Source organism: Periplaneta americana, chromosome 13 (genome assembly GCF_040183065.1).
Source record: "Periplaneta americana isolate PAMFEO1 chromosome 13, P.americana_PAMFEO1_priV1, whole genome shotgun sequence".
Lineage (NCBI taxonomy): Eukaryota > Metazoa > Arthropoda > Insecta > Blattodea > Blattidae > Periplaneta > Periplaneta americana.
In genome coordinates, this window is record NC_091129.1 from 6,318,210 (window position 1) to 6,339,924 (window position 21,715).

Below are 21,715 nucleotides of genomic sequence, written 5' to 3' on the forward strand. Positions count from 1 at the left end.
GTTTACCAGTGCTGATGTAAAATGTTTGAAAACATTGTGGAAATTAGATTGTTTGTACAGAAACGAGTACAATGTATTCGCTTCTATTCTGTGTTGGAAAATGTTTCTGAGTTTAATTGCCAACTGATCAACTGTACGTGTTCCCAGAACCGAAAATGCAATCATTCGTATAAACAAACCTTCAATGAGCCAGGAAGTGTTTCTAATCCGAAGATGGAAAGCCAGCCAAGGACAGTTCCTACACAATAGAAACAAAGACAAGTGGCTGAGGAATCAGCACGTTATCTTCACCAATGGAATTCGCAATGTCTAATGCCATCCTACGCAAGAATCGACCCAGCGTTCGAAATTTCAAGAACGATATGAAGAGCTGAAATGCAAAAAAGTTATATTCATTAAAAAAAATTGAGTTCTTGCTGCTACAGCTATTTTAGGGGTCCCCTGCGTCTATACGTGTGGTATTCTGAGCAGAAAAAGTTATATCTTCCAGTTGACAGGATGAAAAAAACCTGCGTTTGACTCAAAATAAGCTACATCCAAAAAGCTGTTTGCTTCACTTTAAGTTATATCCATTCTTTCGTTTTATTAACGTAAAGTCCAACAGGTTTTTTTTTTAATTCGGAATATGTATGATAAGACTTTCTTGTGTTAAATTTTAACGTACCTTGTTAACATGTTTCGAAATATTTTGGGTCATCTTCAGAACTGGTCGTTTCCTGTGAGGGTGCGTTCGCAGTGTAGAGTCAAAGAGTATATGTGTTTTGAAATTGAGTTGTGTGTTGAGAATATCGTTAAAGTGTTTTCGTGTGTCTGTATATTTCATATTGTTCTAGTGTGTTTAGTTTCTGGCTTTTTGGTTGGATGTGCAGTATTTCCATGTCTCTGTTGATGTCTCTGTAGGTGTGGTTGGCATTTGTGATGTGTTCTGCATATGTGGAGGTGTTTTGTAATTTTGTTATGGCTGTGATGTGTTCTTTGTAACGTGTTTGAAACTATCTCCTGTCTGTCCTATGTATAAGTTGTTGCAGGTGTTACATTTGAGTTTGTATACGCCTGTGTGGTTGTATTTGTTTGTTTCTGTTGTTTGTGTGTTGAGATGTTTTCGTAGAGCGTTATTTGTTCTGTATGAGATGTTGTAATTTAATTTCTTGAATGAGGTAGCAATTTTATGTGTGTTTTTGTTTTCGTATGTTAGTGTGATGTATTTTTTGTGTTCTTGTGTTTGTGTTGTATTCTTCTGTTTTCTGTAGTTTTGTTTTGTCTTACGCATTATGTTGTCTATTATGTTGGGGTTGTATCCGTTTTCTTGTGCTATGTATTTGATTGTGTTTAGTTCTTCGTTGTAATCCTGTTGGTTCATTGGTATGTTGAGTAGTCTGTGTACCATTGTTCGGAATGCAGCTTGTTTGTGTTGTGTTGGTGGTTGGATGTGTTGTGTATGTGTGTTGGTGTTGTTGTTGTTGGTTTTCTGTAGACTTTGAATGTGTGTTTGTTGTCTACTTTTGTTATTGTGATGTCTAGAAAATTTATGGATTTGTTGTTTTCAATTTCTAATGTGTAGTGTAGCTTTGGGTGTATTTTGTTTATGTGTTGATCCAGGTTTTGGATCTGTCTTTTGTTTCCTTTGTGTAGTATTAGTATGTCATCTACGTATCTGTGCCAATATATGATGTTGTCTGTTTGTTGTTGTCTTTGTTTAGTATGCATATTTGCTACTTTAAATAATTTTAATAATTCTTATCTACCGTTGTAACAGTCAATGTGATTAGAGGAAATTGAATTTGTTGTATTTACGCGAGTGGCAAGAGAATGGAATATGTGGAAGATATGGTGACCGTTGTGGAAGTAAACGTGCGTTCCAGGAAGAGGAAACGTAATGAAAAAGACAGGCAAAGAAGAACGAAAGCCTGGTATAGTGATCCATTTGCTTCTCTAACAGTAAACAGAGAAACATTACAGGAAACTATCAATAACCGTTTTTCTTCAGTGATAGTGGGTCTCTTGTTTCACTACTTAAGAATGGATGCAGTCATTTGCAGCGCCCGCCTGCAGTGACAAATGCTTCGAGGCTGATATCTGCACTCAAGATGAGGGATATTCATTATCTTCTAGCAAGGAGTGGACTGAATTTTAGAGAATATCCTAGACTGACCTTATACAAGGATTTACAGTCTACGCCAGCAGCTAGGGAATACCATGATGAACACAATGAGAACTGCAATTGTGTTGATCTTGAACCTCCTGCAGAGCATGTGTACAAAATTGAATAATTTCGAGGGAAAAAATGTCCCGAGGCCGGGTATCGAACCCAGTACCTTTGGTTTAACGCACCAACGCTCTACCACTGAGCTACCCGGGAACTCTACCCGACAACGATCCAATTTTTCCCTCTATATCCACAGACCTCAAAGTGGGCTGACAACCGTCAAGCAACCAACTTCGAGTGCACACTAACTCCGTGTGACTTAAATTGTGGTTTTCTGTTAACGAACAGTGACGTGTATTATGCAAATCAAGATTTCAGGTATAACTCCCTGTAAAGGTGATTTGAATAATTTTGAGGGAAAAATTATTCCGGGGCCGGGTATCGAACATGGGACCTTTGGTTTAACGTACCAACGCTCTACCAACTGAGCTACCCGGGAACTCTACCCGACACCGATTCACTTTTGTACGTTAAACCAAAGGTCCCGGGTTCGATATCCGGCCCCGAAACAATTGTTCCTTCGAAATTATTTAAATCAACTTTACCTGAAATCTTGATTTGCATATGTAGAAATTACCCGAAAGAACACAATATTGGTTAAAGTCTGGAAAGAACCTTCTTTGTTGCTCATTTTAAAAATGTGTCCAAAATTAGGTCTGTATTCTTCTAAAAATTTCAGCAGGCAATCTTAAAAATGTAATATTTTTCAGTAATTTTGTATTTTATGAAAATAATGTATACTATAATTTGCAGTGATAATAACTATGTGTATAATTTTCATTGATAATCATAAAATTAGGTCTTTATTCATGTGAAACTTTCAGCAAGCAATCTTTAAAAAATGATATATTTTTCAGTAATTTTGTAAAATATTTTAATAATAATAATGTGTATAATTTGAACTGATAACCATATCCTTTGTTCAATATTTTACAATACTATTAAGTTCAAAATTAATATATTCTCACATCAAAAGTGCAAACCAAGTTATATACACGCAGATCCCTGCAAATCAAATCATATCCACTTTTAAAATTTAAATAATTTGATGAAGGAACAATACTGGAGGCCAATATTTGCTCTAAAATCTTGTTACTATAGAAGGAATTGGATGATGAAAAATAATTACAAAATACACTGTAAATATAATGCGTGGTACATTTTGCTCATTTCTGAGAAAACTTTTCAGGGGATATAACTTGTTTTGCATTTCAGATCTTCATATGAAACTGTACCCTTAGGGTACATACAAGACGGAGTCTGTCTGGTTAGCGAGTTGGTTGCTCGTAACGTAGCTGGACAGAAAGTCGGGGCGATCAGAAAGAAGCTTGTTTCCGTCTGCCAGTCAATCTAGCTGACGTTACTCTGCTTTTTCAAAATTGTCTTAAAGAACAATAACAATTTGTAAAAGTGCCAGGATGGATTGTATTGGTCTTCAGGTTCCCTTAAACGTACATTAGATACTTGGACATTTTCAGTACGGAAATAACCCTGCAAATAATTCCACTTTTCTGGAAAGCGTCATAATAAATACCCTGTCATTAAATCCTATAGAGTTTATTATCCCCTAATACACATAGAGCACTGATAAAATAATATGTATGAATTGCCAAAACTTCAGTACGGTAATTATATTGTTTCTAAAATCGTCGCTCTCTGGAAAATATCAATTATTCATTTTCAAAGTTACTTATTATTGGTATCCATTTCTCACCGAGATATATGTTTGGAAGTAAATCCCGAAAACACAAAGTATATGATTATGTCTTGTGGCGTGAATATTGTACGAAATGAAAATATAAAAATTGGAGATGTACCTATCCTTCGAAGAGGAGGAAAAATTCAAGTACCTAGGAACAACAGTAGCAAATATAAATGACACTCGGGAGGAAATTAAACCCAGAATAATTATGGGAAATGCCTGCAATTATTCGGTTGAGAAGCTTTTATCATCCAGTCTTCTGTCAAAGTATCTCAAACTTAGAATTAAAAAAAAAAACAGTTATATTACCGGTTGTTTTTTATGGTTGTGAAACTTGGACTCTCACTTTGGGATAGGAACATAGGTTAAGGGTTTTTGAGAATAAAGTGCTTAGGAAAATATTTGCGGCTAAGAGGGATGAAGTTACAGGAGAACGGAGAAAGTTACACAACACAGAACTGCACGCATTGTATTCTTCACCTGACATAATTAGGAACATTAAATCCAGACGTTTGAGATGGGCAGGACATGTAGCACGTATGAGCGAATCCAGAAATGCATATAGTGTGTTAGTTGGGAGGCCGGAGGGAAAAAGACCTTTGGGGAGGCCGAGACGTATATGGGAAGATAATATTAAAATGGGTTTGAGTATGGTAGGATATGATGATAGAGACTGGATTAATCTTGTTCAGGATAGGGACCAATGGCAGGCTTATGTGAGGGCGGCAATGAACCTCCGGGTTCCTTAAAAGCCAGTAAGTAAGAAATCCATTTCACACCATCTCATTCTAATGCCGAAATCAAGAAAGCATGGGGCTCTATCTCCAGACATGTTAAGGAGTTACCTTTACCTTTATTAGGATCCATTTCAAGTGTTACGTCACCTCACAATTTCACAATAAAATATGAGCTTTGGTGGTCGGGTTGAGTCTGATTTCAAAATTTGTAAATATTGATTATCCTACCTAAAAATTGTGTTTAGAATTTAAGGTCTTGAAAATACATCAAATTTATAGGAATGCATTAAATGAATGAATGAATGAATGAATGAATGAATGAATGAATGAATGAATGAATGAATGAATGAATGAATAAATTAATGAATAAATAAATGAATGAATGAATGAATACACAAATACATAAGTAAATAAATAAATACATAAATATGGAATTAATCAGTAACTCATTGGAATAATAAATAATCCTAATATAGTGCCAATTCAGTTTAAGGATAAGTTTGAGAAATAATTTATAGATTTAAATAATATAAATATAATAGAGAAAAATAAAAATAGTATTAATCATCTTAGAGGTATTATTTGTGAATAATTTTATCTTGACAAGATAATGTTATTATTTAATTAAATTTTCCCGTCAGAAGTAATTGCTAAATTACTATAATTTGGTTTAAGAGACCATTACTTGCTTAATAATAATTTAATAAAAAATTTCAATAAAACAATTAAATATTAATAAATCAAAACATAAATAAATAAATACATAAATAAATAAATAAATACATAAATAAATAAATACATAAATAAATAAATAATAAATAAGTAAATACGTAAGTAAATAAGTAAGTAAAAAAGTAAGTAAGTAAGTAAGTAGGTAAGTAAGTAAGTAAATAAGTAAATAAATAAATAAATAAATAAATAAATAAATAAATAAATAAATCAGTGAGTGAGTGAGTGAATAAATAAATAATTAAATAAATAAGTAAATAAATAAATAAATAAATAATTCAGAATATGTATGATGAGACTTTCTTGTGTTAAATTCTAACGTACCCTGTTTACATGTTTCGACCTATTTATGGGTCATCCTCAGAACTGGTCTTTGCTGGTCTTGGCGCCTCTTGTTTTGTTTCCTGTGTGGGTGTGTTCGTGTGGTATAGTGTAGAGTCAAAGAGTTTGTGTATGCATCCAACTATATGAGCTACGCCATTACACAGTCTAATGCTTCCCTATTAGGCACCTAACGGAAGTATGTCACAAACAATAGCCAATATTTCCAAAAAGAGGGGTCATTGGCGACCCATACCAGGTATGACTTTAAACAGTGTGTCTTGTACTTTCATGTCACACAATCTTATTTAATTCGGTGATATACAGAGCGTGTCCTCTCCTTGTAAGATGTTCTTGTTAGTGGTTATCTTACTTCTTAGATATGGGTCAGCACTCAAGTGGATTACAATAGTGATCCATTTCATAGAATTTACATATAACATGGTAGGAAAGAGTCAGTTTATTGTACGCAATGTCCTCTACACGGAAGTTCAACATGCACACGGTGAGTAGGACGATGATGTAAGCCTAATGAATAATGTATTATGATAATGTGCCGTCTTAAAAGCTCAAAGGTTAACTTATTAACTGTATACTTTAATATTCCCACCTGCCTCTGCTAACTGTTGCCTTAAGGAAATAAATCACGCGTTCAATTGTCTCCCACGTTTTTTCATAATATTTTCTTCTTTTTACTGCATGAGGTAGACAACAGTCTTTCATTTTCGAGATAAAATGTCTTTTATGTGAAACATTTCATATCGTTTGACTATAATTATTTATTTACTGTGCCACCTTTGCTTATCTTAAAAATTAATAATTTATATTAACGTTTTCGATACATGTGTATCATCTTCAGATGTAGAGTGTTAGGTAAACATTTATGATGGAAACCTTGCCTTAAGGTATGGAACTTATTATGATTTTCGGATCTTGTTAAAATGAATTGCTCTAACTTAACCTAATTTAGTCTATAATACACATGTTACATTAAGTTAAAATCATTTGCAGTCCATATAGTACAATTTAAAAGATTTAAAATTATTTAAAAGTGATATAAAACTATAAATATATTCAGAGGAATATAAAACGTTTTAGGACACTTTAAAATACTGTAAGCACTTATTGGCTGTGTCTGCCAGTTTTTAACATCGTTAGATGGGGCTGCTTCTGTTGATCTTGATTTTAATAGCGAAATAAAGCGGAGTACTGTTTATATCACTAACATGTATATAATTATTAACGATGTGTATTATTAAAGCATTTCATTCAATTTTGGTCACTAGATAGATGTGAAAATCATAGATGTATGTTGCTATGCTGCTATGTGTCGGTGGTTTGACGTTATTGGTACAAATGGATGTTGTCGAGTCCATGAGTTTAAATGTAAATTAATAACTTTTAAGATAAGCAAAGGTGGCACACTAAATAAATAACTATAGTCAAACATTAATAGCTTATCGGCATACCACAATATGAAATTGATTTCATATCGTGTTTTGGGTTAATTCAATCTCCAATATCCTCGGTCATTGTAAGAGAATAGTATATATTATGATAATAAATTATTGAAAAGATTTTAGTTTGTCTCTTAAATGTGCAGATATATGATCCGAAGAGATATTAGATTGTAAAATTCCTTCGCAGAACGAAAGTTACATATGTTCCAATCAAATTTCTACACATTTAAACGACAAAACTAAAATTCTTTCAGTAATTTGTTTTCGTAATACAATGCTCTCTTAAAATGACTGAGCATATTGGGAATTAGATACATAGCTTTCCCAAAATACGCTATGATATGTTTAATGTAAAACAAATTTTATCTCAAGAAGAAAGTAAAATCGAGCAAAATTGAATTAAACATTTCGGTTTGAAATATCTCAAAGAATAACCCACTGAAATTAATGGCACTCCTCACGGTCCACCCTGTATAAAGCTCCAGGAGCTACATCCTTTTTGAATCGAAACAATTTGGAGCTCAGCTATAATTTCACTGTAACTTACTACCAAATGTTCGGAATCAAATTGTTCTTGCACTGAAAGGTTGACCATATTTTTTAAGGTATGAAACAAGCAAAACATTTGAAAAAACGTAGAGCCACTCCCTTTTGCAGGAAGCGCTTCAATTATTCATTTTCTTCGTAGCGGTGCGATTTGTTCACGGAACTCTATTCCCATAAGCCTGAATCCGCAAAATTTCATCACTTAATTTGTTGCTCTATCGAACTCAGTTTCTGGTCCTCTCTAGTACTCAAAACCTGTTTGATTCTAGACATATTTCATAAATTCTGTTGCATCTAATGCATATACAACTTTACGTATCATATGTGTACCCTTTCCAACTCTACCTACCTACCTTTTATCTACCTACCTACCTACCTTTCATCTACCTACCTACCTTTCATCTACCTACCTTTAATCTACCTACCTACCTTTAATCTACCTAACTACCTTTCATCTACCTACCTACCTTTCATCTACCTACCTACCTAAATTTTATCTACCTATCTTTTATCTACCTATCTACCTATCTACCTATCTACCTATCTATCTATCTATCTATCTATCTATCTATCTATCTATCTATCTATCTATCTATCTATCTATCTATCTATCTATCTATCTATCTATCTATCTATCTATCTACCTACCTATCTATTTATTATATTGCTAGTATGTTTGATATGAATACAAGTTAATAAATACAATGAAAGATAAACTAGACCACTCCTGAATGAGTAATACAGTACTCTATTCCCATAAGACTGAATCCGCAAAATTTCATCGCTTAATTTGTTGCTCTATCGAACTCAGTTTCTGGTCCTCTCTAGTACTCAAAACCTGTTTGATTCTAGACATATTTCATAAATTCTGTTGAATCTAACGCATATACAACTTTACGTATCATATGTGTACCCTTTCCAACTCTACCTACCTATCTACATACCTACCTACCTTTCATCTACCTACCTACCTACCTAAATTTTATCTACCTATCTTTTATCTATCTATCTATCTATATATCTACCTATCTTTTATCTATCTATCTATCTATCTATCTATCTATCTATCTATATATCTACCTATCTTTTATCTACCTATATATCTATCCACCTATATATCCATCCATCCATCCATCCATCCATCCATCCACCCACCCACCCACCCACCCACCCACCCACCTATCTATCTATCTACCTACCTATCTATTTATTATATTGCTAGTATGTTTGATATGAATACAAGTTAATAAATACAATGAAAGATAAACTAGACCACTCCTGAATGAGTAATACTCTATTCCCATAAGCCTGAATCCGCAAAATTTCATCGCTTAATTTGTTGCTCTATCGAACTCAGTTTCTGGTCCTCTCTAGTACTCAAAACCTGTTTGATTCTAGACATATTTCATAAATTCTGTTGCATCTAACGCATATACAACTTTACGTATCATATGTGTACCCTTTCCAACTCTACCTACCTATCTACATACCTACCTACCTTTCATCTACCTACCTACCTACCTACCTAAATTTTATCTACCTATCTTTTATCTATCTATCTATCTATCTATCTATCTATCTATCTATCTATCTATCTATCTATCTATCTATCTATCTATCTATCTATCTATCTATCTATCTATCTATCTATCTATCTATCTATCTATCTATCTATCTATCTATCTATCTATCTATCTATCTATCTATCTATATATCTACCTATCTTTTATCTATCTATCTATCTATCTATCTATCTATCTATCTATCTATCTATCTATCTATCTATCTATCTATCTATCTATCTATCTATCTATCTATCTATATATCTACCTATCTTTTATCTACCTATATATCTATCCACCTATATATCCATCCATCCATCCATCCATCCATCCATCCACCCACCCACCCACCCACCCACCCACCCACCTATCTATCTATCTACCTACCTATCTATTTATTATATTGCTAGTATGTTTGATATGAATACAAGTTAATAAATACAATGAAAGATAAACTAGCCCACTCCTGAATGAGTAAGACTCGTGCTCAGGAGGGGATTCCAATACAGACAAAAATAAAATTAAAACTGAGAGTGGATACAGATCAAATAGTGTTTAATATCTTTAAACCCAAACTATAAATCCAATACACATTTTTTTTAATTCTTTATTAATTTGGAGAGGATTCGTGGTTAAAATATTATTGGAATAAAATCTGTTTAATAATCTGGGACCTTGACTCATGCTATGATAAAAAGCTGCATTGGTTTTACATTTTGGTTCAGACAAACGCAGAGAATTCATATTTTTAGTTCTATATTTATGTATACACCTTTCAAAGTTATTAAAATGTCTATGAAAATATTTTAATAAAATAAAATAATACATTTCTTTAATGTTGAAAAATTTGAAATGTTTATACAACAATTCAGTTGGGTAATCTTTCTGCTTTTTTTAAACAAATTTTTAATACTTTTTTCTGTAGTAAAATTAACGGATAAAGGTTGGATTTATAAGTTCCGCCCCAACCCATGATACCATACATAAATAAAGATTGAAATAATGCTAAATAAATTATACGTAAACAGTTAATTGACAAAATATTTCTTAGAATAACAGAGTAATAATGTTTTACGTAATTTATTACAAATATAATGGATATGATTATTACATTTTAAATGATTATCAATAATTATACCTAAGTATTTAATCTCATTAACTTCATTAATAACTGAACAATTGCAATTCATATAGGAACAATCATAATTATGCATTTTAATTTGTAGGGTAGATTAAAATGGTTTATTACCTTTATTATTTAAAGAAAAAGGGATAGCTATTGTTTTATCTTTATTAATTACAAGTGAATTAAAATCGAACCATTTTTTATTAATTTTAAGCCGCAATTTGCATTATAATAAGCGTCAGTCCAAGTTTTCCACTAAAAAGTAAAACAGTATCATCAGCATACGAATATAAATCACCTTCATATTCTTTAAAGTCTATCATTAAAATGCCATTAATATATAATAAAAATAAAATCGGTCCAAGGACTGTTTCTTGCGGAACACCTATTTTAATTTTAATAAATCCACTTAATACATTATTTTAGTAGATTGAACTCTATCATTGAAATAAGATTTTAATAAATTAAAAGCATTATTTTTAATTCGAATACAATTAATTTCTCTAATTCATATCACTTCCATCTGTTCATTCAATTTTCCAAAATATTATTTCCCATATAATAATGATAATGATAGAAAGTTGTGTAACATTTTATTAACCAATCCTTTCATGTTACAATCTCGCCATTTTTCTGTGGGTCAGTTTTATAAATAAATCATCTAAGGTAATGGGGATGAAAGTTAGAATTTATAAAACAATTATATTACCGGTTGTTTTTATGGTTGTGAAACTTGGACTCTCACGTTGAGAAAGGAACATAGGTTAAGGGTGTTTGAGAATAAGGTTCTCAGGAAAATATTTGGGGCTAAGAGGGATGAAGTTACAGGAGAATGGAGAAAGTTACACAACACAGAACTGCACGCATTGTATTCTTCGCCTGACATAATTAGGAACATTAAATCCAGACGTTTGAGATGGGCAGGGCATGTAGCACGTATGGGCGAATCCAGAAATGCATATAGATTGTTAGATGGGAGGCCGGAGGGAAAAAGACCTCTAGGGAAGCAGAGACGTAGATGGGAAGATAATATTAAAATGGATTTGAGGGAGGTGGGATATGATGATAGAGAATTGATTAATCTTGCTCACGATAAGGACCGATGGCGGGCTTATGTGAGGGTGACAATGAACCTCTGGGTTCCTTAAAAGCCAGTAAGTAAGAGGAAGGTTATTTAATGCTTTACTTGTAATTAAAAACATAATGCTACAACGTAGCTGTTTCTAATTACATTTGTTCAAAGGCCACATACAAATTTCATTGTTCAGGCACGCACCACGTCACAAAAACATGTCGTGCTCAAATCCTTTAAAAAATTGTTTCATATTTTAGGTTAATTACAGTATTTAAAAGATGTCCGTTATGCCTAATACTGGTATGTGTTAGCAGTAACGATTATTTTTTAAAGACTCTGTTAGTAAACCAATTTACTTCTATTTTATATTTCGTTCAAAAGAATCTTTGTAGAAGAAATGGCTATGAAATACTCCTAAGATTATATTGGGGTGTAAGAAGTGGCGGTTCCTCGGGGGAGGGAAGGGAGGAACGTCCTCCTCAATTTTTTTATTCTTTTCAAAGTAAATACCAAATAAAATATGTGCCTTGAAATTCGAGGAAGATTCGATAATTTTTAAGTTCACAGCTATAAGAAAAACTCGGTTGATCGAGTTTTAAACGACGCGCGCTCATGTGCTGTAGAAAACTGTGAGAAAGATGCGAGATTGTTTGTGTGGAGGAAAGTCAATCCATTCCTCCTCTACTGCAGTTAACACACATAGACAACAGCGCGCTAGCGGCCAGAGAAAGAAGCAGAGTTTTAAAGCAAGTAAATGAAAGGAGAGGGAGGAGATCCTCCTCTGAATCAGTCATGGGCGGGAAATAGAAACCGACTGGTCGTGCAGCAAGCTTGCTACCGCTGCCATCTAACGATGTTGCATTCAACCAGACTATAACACATCTAGAAGGAGACACAATAAAAACAGTTTTAACGCAACGCTATGAAAGACACCATGTAAATTTTTTTTAATTATAAATAAAAAATATTATTCAGTGCACTTTATATAGGCTACAATTCATGGTTTGAAACTTTCGTGGATATTTGAAAGTTAAAGTCGGGTTTACGTAAAACAAAGAGGAAGTAGTTCTACGTAGTTGGCCCCTGTAATTCACTTGTATTCATTGTTTACTAGACAGGGCAACAGCCAAGTTGTCAGTTTTGTACAAATATATTTGAAACTGAAAGTGGGTACTCCAAACTACATCATTTTTAACATAAAAAATTAATCGGCCACTGGCAGCTTTGAACAATAATAGTAGTATGACTTTAAAGAACTGACATTCTTCAAAAGTATGTGACACTGAACTTGTAAAATGTATGTGTGGCAACACAGACCACGTGGGTGGGTGCAGTGTTCTCGCTTTCCTCAGATTATTTCTCATTCCCATTTCCGTAAAACAGTTCCGATTACGTGTTAGTAGCTAGTCTTCCAACACGTGTGATGCTGTAGTGTGCTCGAAAATGCTACGAGGTTGTGAATTTCATTGTAATTGTTAATTTGCGCAATTATTCAACAATGAATGGAAGTGAAAACATAATAATTTTGGACAATTTAGGAAACTCAGTTTACAAGAACAGATTATTGCTATACAGAAGGGAAGGCCAACCCCAACACTACCTGGTCTTACATGTATGCATGTAGGCTATTTGTAGCATGTTTCATTCAAGAAGGTGTCATTTAGTGCTGTTAACTTCTTTCCTCCTCTTAAGAAATACGCAGGAGCCGTCACTGGCGTGTAAGAGATGATAGATTATTATTGAAGCATCTTGAAAATGACTATTTGACCGTCAATTACTTTTCTCTATGCTACTTATGTCAGAGACGCTTCATACACAAATGTTATGTGGAATATTACACTTTTACTACGTCATACAACTTTTAACACATAAAACGATACGGAACAAAGTGCTTCAACCCGTCATGGCAGCTTATATCCTACAAATTTTGTCATTTCCCTAGCATTTGGTTTTTATCACCTCCCTAACGTGTTTTTATTACCTCACTAGCTTTTACCAACATTCTACTTTCAATAATTGTACCTTTTAAAATAATTCATGTTTATTTCATCATCCTTAATTAAAACTTTTCTATCATTTATCTTGTTTATATTATTTAGGTTATGTTGTAGCTTCTGCTGTATGAGATTATGGATAGTCACGTATCAGAGATTGTTTAATATATATTGATAATAGAAGTGGAATGCAACTCTTTTAATAAAAATTAAAGTAAATCAACAAAGCCTTCTTGGCTAGTAATCGTCCACAGAGTTCAATGAAGGTTTATAGTTGACACAATTGGTAACAAGAGAACAGCTAATCATAACACACTACTGCCATCTAGCGGGATATTTGTAATGATAAGATGGTACAATAACAAATTTTGAAGACGGTGTAGTATTTTAGTAAGTCAATTAATATTTTATTGTATTAGAGTACTTTGTTTCTTCTAATCTTTATATACTTTCTTCTAATCGTGTAATAATAAACTAACTCTCACTCGAGGTTTGATTTTCTCGAGATAAGTTAAAAGCACTAGTGAGATTACAGTTTATAAATATATCTGAAAACTAAAAATGTAAGTTTCCTTGAATTTGGAAAATTATTCACATATTTTGTCTAAAAACAGTAATACCATTAAACGATTATTATTAATTGCTACTTCAAATTGTAAGCTTACATGGTTGATGTCAATAACATCGATTTTACTTCTCAATATTTAACTGTAAGCATAATAGAATGTTCACGAAGTCACACGGACATGGATTGTCTAACGCGGTGAAAGACTTCAGGATTATCGTTTATTACCCCTACTGTAGCAAATATCAGAGCCATCAGAATGGGTCAAGACGTACAACAAAATGTGAATTTGTAGAGTCTTCATGAACTGAAGAACGCATGCCCCTTCTGGCGGTTTAATGAAGTCTGTGGGGAAAATATGACATTAGACAAAACAGTTTATTTTCGTGTCCCATGCAGCCTCCCAGAGTTTGTCGGTTTAATTAATTTTCACCTCGTATAAACAACTTTAACAATTGATATGAAATTACTTGTCTAAAATCCTTCTGTGTTCATTTCAAAGTGTGTCATGACGTCACTGTTGTTGGGTCACCGATTTGAAGCGAGTTTCAGCTTATATGTTAGAGAAGTTGCCTATTATTTAAGGCGTACTTCAATCTGAACTTGAGAACGTGTACGGTATAACTTGAACGTCGTAGCAACAGATGGCGGTCTGTACGGTCTGTGTGCTACCATAACCTCTTTCGAACTGTGTTTTGCGCCGGCAAGTCGTACGCAGGGTATTTGTTATCATCGGTTGCGTACGGTAACATTCCACAACACAAATCAAATGCTCCGTGTCCATGTTGACCGTCGAAGTTAATGTCAACAAATACGTAAGTAATCGTCTTAACCCTCTTCCCACATCCCGACAGTACGTATTTCCAAACAGTTCACATTCCTGCCACTACCGGCGTTACCGTACGTATCGGTACGTACTCTTGAGAATGAACGCCGTACTTGCTAGGCACTTCTCTGCCTAATAGGTTATACACCTCTGCGGAAGTGTAGGAAGATTGAATTCTCTAGGCTCATCGGCTAGCCACATGACGGCATACAGCGAGCCATGACACACTTTCAACTGAACAGCCAGTATATCTAGATAAATTTTTTCGGTTGAATTCTGAAACACCCTGTATAGAAGGACTGTAATATTACATTTTTTTTTGGATTCATTCTTAGGTAACTTTTCTCTAAAATGAAAGACTCAATTCATAATGCTGTGTGTTTCATCATTTGGTTGCAGTTATTACCTTCCTCTACCCTCTCTGACAGACGAATTGTGTCGAGTTACACTGCTTGGACTATTAGACCCGTCTCTATCCAAGTACAACTCGAAAAACGTTTTGAGAGTTGCCTATATGAGTCATGATGTCAGATACCTCAACGAATTCTGCCCCACTGATATCTACATCATGGACTGCGCCCAGGGATCTCCAGGCCACATAACCAAATACCCCTTTCGCATGCTGAAGTGGATTCACGACTTTGGATTGGTAAGTAGTATAAAATGAAACAATAATTACCACTAACACCCACAATACCATGTTTTATCATCATCATCATCATCATCATCATCATCATCATCATCAAAAATTATGCAGGGTGTAACAAAGAAAGTGAATAAAAATTCAGGCATGAATTCTCGTATATAATAGGAAAAAAGTTTGGTTTCTGAGTAGGGCTTCTTATGGAGTTAAGCATTTTATGGGGCAGAAACATAGACATTATGACAAAATGAACAGAAGCGATTAGAAGCATTTAAAATGTGGATATGAAGAAGGATGGAGCGTCTGAAATGAACAGGTAGAATAAGAAATGAACCTGCGTTGGAAAGGGTGGGTGAAAAAAGAATGATGCTGAAACTGATTAGGAAGAGATAAAGAAATTGGCTGAGTCCCTGGTTGAGAAGAAACTGCCTACTCAAGGATGCACTGGAAGGAATGGTGAGGGGGAGAAGAGTTCGGGACAGGAAGAGATATCAGATAATAGACGACATTAAGACATATGAATCATATGCGCAGACTAAGAGGAAGGCAGATAATGGAAAGCCTGTAGAAGGCTGGGTTTACAGTGAAAGACCTGCCTTTGGGAAGTACACTATGAATGAATATACATGCTTTAACATCTGTGGTCATATCGCGTGTTTAGTATCTGTGAGTATGCCAGTAGGCCATATGTACTATTGTTGAGTTCCTGTTTCTACTATGTTGTAGATGAGAGTTTGGAATTGAACGGGTTACATCAGCTTCTTGTGTATGCGGATGACGTGAATATGTTAGGAGAAACTCCACAAACGATTACGGATAACACGGAAATTCTACTTGAAGCAAGTAAAGAGATAGGGTTGGAAGTAAATCCCGAAAATACAAAGTATATGATCATGTCTCGTGACGAGAATATTGTACGAAATGGAACTATAAAAATTGGAGATTTATCCTTCGAAGAGGTGGAAAAATTCAAATATCTTGGAGCAACAGTAACAAATATAAATGACAATCGGGAGGAAATTAAACGCAGAATAAATATGGGAAATGCCTGTTATTATTCGGTTGAGAAGCTTTTACCATCCACTATGTTGTCAAAAATCTGAAAGTTAGAATTTATAAAACAGTTATATTACCGGTTCTTCTGTATGGCTGTGAAACTTGGATTTTCACTTTGAGAGAGGAACAGAGATTGAGGGTTTTTGAGAATAAGGTTCTTAGGAAAATATTTGGGGCTAAGAGGGATGAATTTACAGGAGAATGGAGAAAGTTACACAACGCAGAACTGCACGCATTGCATCCTTCACCCGACATAATTAGGAACATTAAATCCAGACGTTTGAGATGGGCAGGGCGTGTAGCATGCATGGGCGAATCCAGAAACGCATATAGTGTGTTAGTTGGTAGGCCAGAGGGGAGAAGACCTTTGGGCAGGCCGAGCCGTAGATGGGAGGATAATATTAAAATGGATTTGAGGGAGGTGGGATATGATGCTAGAGACTGGATTAATCTTGCTGAGGATAGGGACCAATGGCGGGCTTATGTGAGGGCGGCAATGAACCTCCGGGTTCCTTAAAAGCCAGTAAGTAAATAAGTATTGTGTTGTAGATGGTTTGTGTTCATGTATCTGATTACAGATTCTGATTAATGTTTTTGATATTAGTTATTGAGGCGTTGGTGAATCATGGCATGCAAATTACCAATCCGCATTTGCCTTTGTGACTGAGGGAAACCATGAAAAGCCCAGTCAGATTGGTCGGTCACGGAGTTTGAACCAGGGCCCTTCCGAATGGGACTCTCAGATCTTATCGTCTGGAGCAAATCGCTCGGTTGAAAATCTTTTCTATAAAGAAATAAATCGTGAAGCAGTAACCATGGCGACAGAATGGTGGAGAATGGTGAAGGGAAGAAATACGACGTTGGATTACAAAACCATTAAGAGACTTCACGCCAACTTGATGAGCACTGGTTCGGGATTTGAGCGACCAAAATTGTAAGTGTTCAGTTCTTCCATAGAAGTCCTAAGAAATCTTTTCATCGATACCAGCGGACGTGGTAGGGTGTGAAATTATAACTATGTTTGTGAGGACAGTACAGAACGTCAAGGCATGCGTGGAAAAATATACAGCAAATGCTGGTCCTTACATTGAATTTTAAGAACAATATTAATGACTGTTCTACTGCTTCATTCTAATTTGATCCTTTCATGTATTGTAATTCATGGGTAATAGATCGATGAAAAGTTGCATACAAATATGGATAACCCTGTGAAAAGAATTCACTTCATTACTGGCTTTTAAGAAACCCGCAGATTCATTGCCGTCCTCACATAAGCCCGCCATTTGTCCCTATCCTGAGCAAGACCAATCCAGTCTCTATCATCATATCCCACTTCCCTCAAATCCATTTTAATATTATCCTCCCATCTACGTCTCGGTCTCCCCAAAGGTCTTTTTCTCTCCGGCCTCCCAACTAACACTCTATATACATTTCTGGATTCGCCCATACATACTACATGCCCTACCCATCTCAAACGTCTGGATTTAATGTTCCTAATTATGTCAGGTGAAGAATACAATGCGTGCAGTTCTGTGTTGTGTAACTTTCTCCATTCTCCCGTAATTTCATCCCTCTTAGCCCCAAATATTTTCCTAAGCAACTTATTCTCAAACACCCTTAACCTACATTCCTCTCTCAAAGTGAGAGTCCAAGTTTCACAACCATAAAGAACAACAGGTAATGTAACTGTTTTATAAATTCTAACTTTCAAATTTTTTGACAGCCGACTGGATGATAAAAACTTCTCCACCTAATAATAACAGGCATTTCCCATATTTATTCTATGTTTAATTTACTCCCGAGTATCATTTATATTTGTTACTGTTGCTCCCAGATATTTGAACTTCTCCACCTCTTCAAAAGATAAATTTCCAATTTTTATATTTCCATTTCGTAAAATATTCTAGTCACGAGACATAATCATATACTTAGTCTTTTCGGGATTTACTTCCAAACCTATCTCTTTACTTGCTTCAAGTAAAATTCCCGTACTTTTCCTAATCGTTTGTGGATTTTCTCCTAGCATATTTACGTCATCCGTACAGACAAGAAGCTGATGTAACCCGTTCAATTCCAAACCCTCTCTGTTATCCTGGACTTTCCTAATGGCATACTCTAGAGCAAAGTTAAAAAGTAAAGGTGATAGTGCATCTCCTTGCTTTAGCCCACATTGAATTGGAAACGCATCTGATAGAAACTGACCTATACGGACTGTGCTGTACGTTTCACTGAGACACATTTTAATTAATCGAACTAGTTTCTTGGCAACATCAAATTCAATAAGATTATCATATAAAACTTCTCTCTTAACCGAGTCATGTGCCTTTTTGAAATCTATGAATAACTGATGCACTCCTGTGTACAGAATTATTATTAGTAAATATTTATTTTAATTTTTCCATTATTGTTTCTATTTTATTCTGCCAAATTTTATGAGAAACACATGAAAAATATATGTGTCCAAATCATATTCGAAACATTCACGTAGATTGAAACATATCCTACTTTCTACGATAAATTGATTTATTGTTGTGTTTATTTTTGTTTAATATAGTTCCTATTATGAAACGGTTAAAATGAAAATTTTCGATGATATTGCAAGAATATTAATAATACTGAATTTCGTAATTCTTTCAGATAGGGTATCGCGTGCAACTGAAATCAGCGCACTTCATAAATGCTCCAATATTTTTGAACGTTTTCATCGCTGTGGTGAAACTTATCCTGAAGCCGAAGTTGTTCAAAAGGGTAAGTGGTCTGAATTTTAAGCAGAAAGAACTTCTAATTTATAAGCTAAAAAGCTATTATAGGCGTCTACTTAAAAAGGAAACATTATAAGTATACTACATAATTTTCTCTCAACATTTCTTGAAAATAAATTGAAGATATAAGTAGAATTTAGACTACCTTCAAAATAAGAAAATCTACGAGCCCACGATTCAGTACCTACAGCAAAAAAAAAACTGCAGTCTTTTCTTCGGAGCGAGAGGCGCAATTCCGAATTCCTTTGTAAAGTGGAGGGAAAAATACATTCTGAAGAGGTATCTTCAAGATGCCATCGTCAGTACCACAATAAAATTTTCTGTGACGATATTTTGCCAGCATCTTTATGACGTACACTCAATTTAAATTGCACCAGGTTCCATTTCTTTCTATACAGTATGCATTAATCTCTTTTGTTTGAAACCTGCTTATATAATTTTTTTTATCTACACTTTTGTTGTGAGCTATCCTATGTCGCAAGGCAAACCCAAAATATTGAGTCAGATTAATAAATTAAATTGGAAAAATATTTAGGTTTGAGAAAGAATAAAAAAAACATTAAACTATTGCTAGGCCAATTACATGTACGGCAGACTCGTGTAGAAATATCAACTGCAACTTGTACAAAGAGGAATAACAAAATTTATATGCAGTGTTACTATAAATGATCTTTCCGATTACTAACTTGAATAACTATCGTTAGGAGATACTTAGAAACCTGATATTGCTATCAATGGAAAGAGAAACTCAAATATTTTTTGTTAACCATTCGGTTAAATCACATGTGCTACTCCTAAACCAGCAAACATTAGAAAACATGAAATTGGTATCAACAGAAACAGAAACTCCAGCAATTTTTAACTATTTTCACTGGAAAACATGAAACAGAAAGAGAAACATTTGGTTCACAACCGTAAGTAAGTCACATGTGCTCAATGTGAGCTCCTTATATCACACGACACACATCAAGTCTGTAGTCAATTTCCTGCCATACACGTTGTAGCATTGGACCATCCACCAGTGCAATGGCCTCTGTGATGCGGACACGAAGATCCTCAATGGTAGGTGGTAATGGTGGCTGATACAATTGTTGCTTTATAAAACCCCACAGAAAAAAATCACAAGGAGTGTGGTCGGGGGAACGTGGAGGCGAATGCAAACATTCTAAATCTTCAGAGGCAGCACGTCCAATCCATCTCCTTGGAAGTCGTGTATTCAGTTCGTTTCTGACATCTAAGTGGTAATGGGGTGGTGCCCCATCCTGCTGAGAAATGAGACCTTCGATGTCCTGTTCCAGTTGTTGAAGAAATTTGGTTGTTGTTGTTTATAATAGGGATCTATTGTTAATTATTGCGCTAGAAATTTGCGACGTTGAATTTGGACAGGATTTAAATTGAATTACGTTAGTTTTGTTACAGTTTAATACCAATTTATTGACTGAGAACCAGTCACATATTTTGAAGAGAATTTCCTCTGTTGAAGATTGGAATGTGTTGGAGTTATTGGCTGTAATTACTATACTTGTGTCATCTGCATAGACGCATAACAATAAACACACTGACAACTAAAGAAGGAAGCTATTACTAACTTAATACATGTTATAATCTATATTAATAACAAATCTGTAGCCGAAATTTTTGTGGTAATTTTCGATTTTCCAAAAATAATTGGTCCTAACATATATAATTAACCACCCTGAAACCGAAAACCTCTTTTTTTATTTTTGTTTGTGTGTCTGTCTGTCTATCTGTCTGTCTGGATGTTTGTTACCTTTTCACGCGATAATATATGAACGGATTTCGATGAAAATTGGAACATAAATTAAGTTCGTTGTAACTTAGATTTTAGGCTATATAGCATTCAAAATACTTTATTTAAAAGGGGAGTTATAAGGGGGCCTGAATTAAATAAACCGAAATATCTCGCATATTATTGATATTCATGAAAAATGTTACATAACAAAAATTTCTTTAAACATGATTTCCGATAAGTTTTGTCCCGGACAAAATTTTGATAGGACTGATATTTAAGGATATACAAGAGTCTTAAAATAACAATACAATACATTTCCACCGCCGCCTCAGATTATAGTGTCGTTGTTCCGTAACTTCTATGTGCAAAATATTAAATTTTTTAGTAGGGAGAAAAACAAATTTTGTGGCAGTAGTGCATAGGAGATCATGAATTCTTACATTTTCGAAAGAAAGAAATATAATTAAGTTATATATAGTAGATTGTATTATTTGCTGCATCACTATTTAAGTTATTTAATAGAGCAAAAATCTGAAAATCGATATGTGACATAGGAGTTATTGCAGGAACGACGACGATGGCTACAATGAAATCAAAACAAATGACTCCGTCTATATAAGGCGGCCTTGACGTTTATCAATATTAATATACA

The 21,715-nt window shown here is 34.4% G+C and overlaps 1 protein-coding gene across 2 annotated transcripts in view; it reads left to right on the plus strand.

Annotated features, from left to right (window-relative positions):
* LOC138711544 (retinol-binding protein pinta-like) overlaps positions 1-21,715 on the plus strand; it is a 53,027-nt gene that overhangs the window by 15,605 nt on the left and 15,707 nt on the right. The window contains exons 4-5 of one of the 2 annotated variants that reach the window (XM_069842725.1): positions 15,249-15,498; positions 19,186-19,296. In XM_069842725.1, coding sequence (XP_069698826.1) covers positions 15,249-15,498; positions 19,186-19,296 — 361 coding nt within the window. The remainder of the gene's footprint in view (positions 1-15,248; positions 15,499-19,185; positions 19,297-21,715) is intronic. The other variant, XM_069842726.1, reaches the window with a different exon arrangement.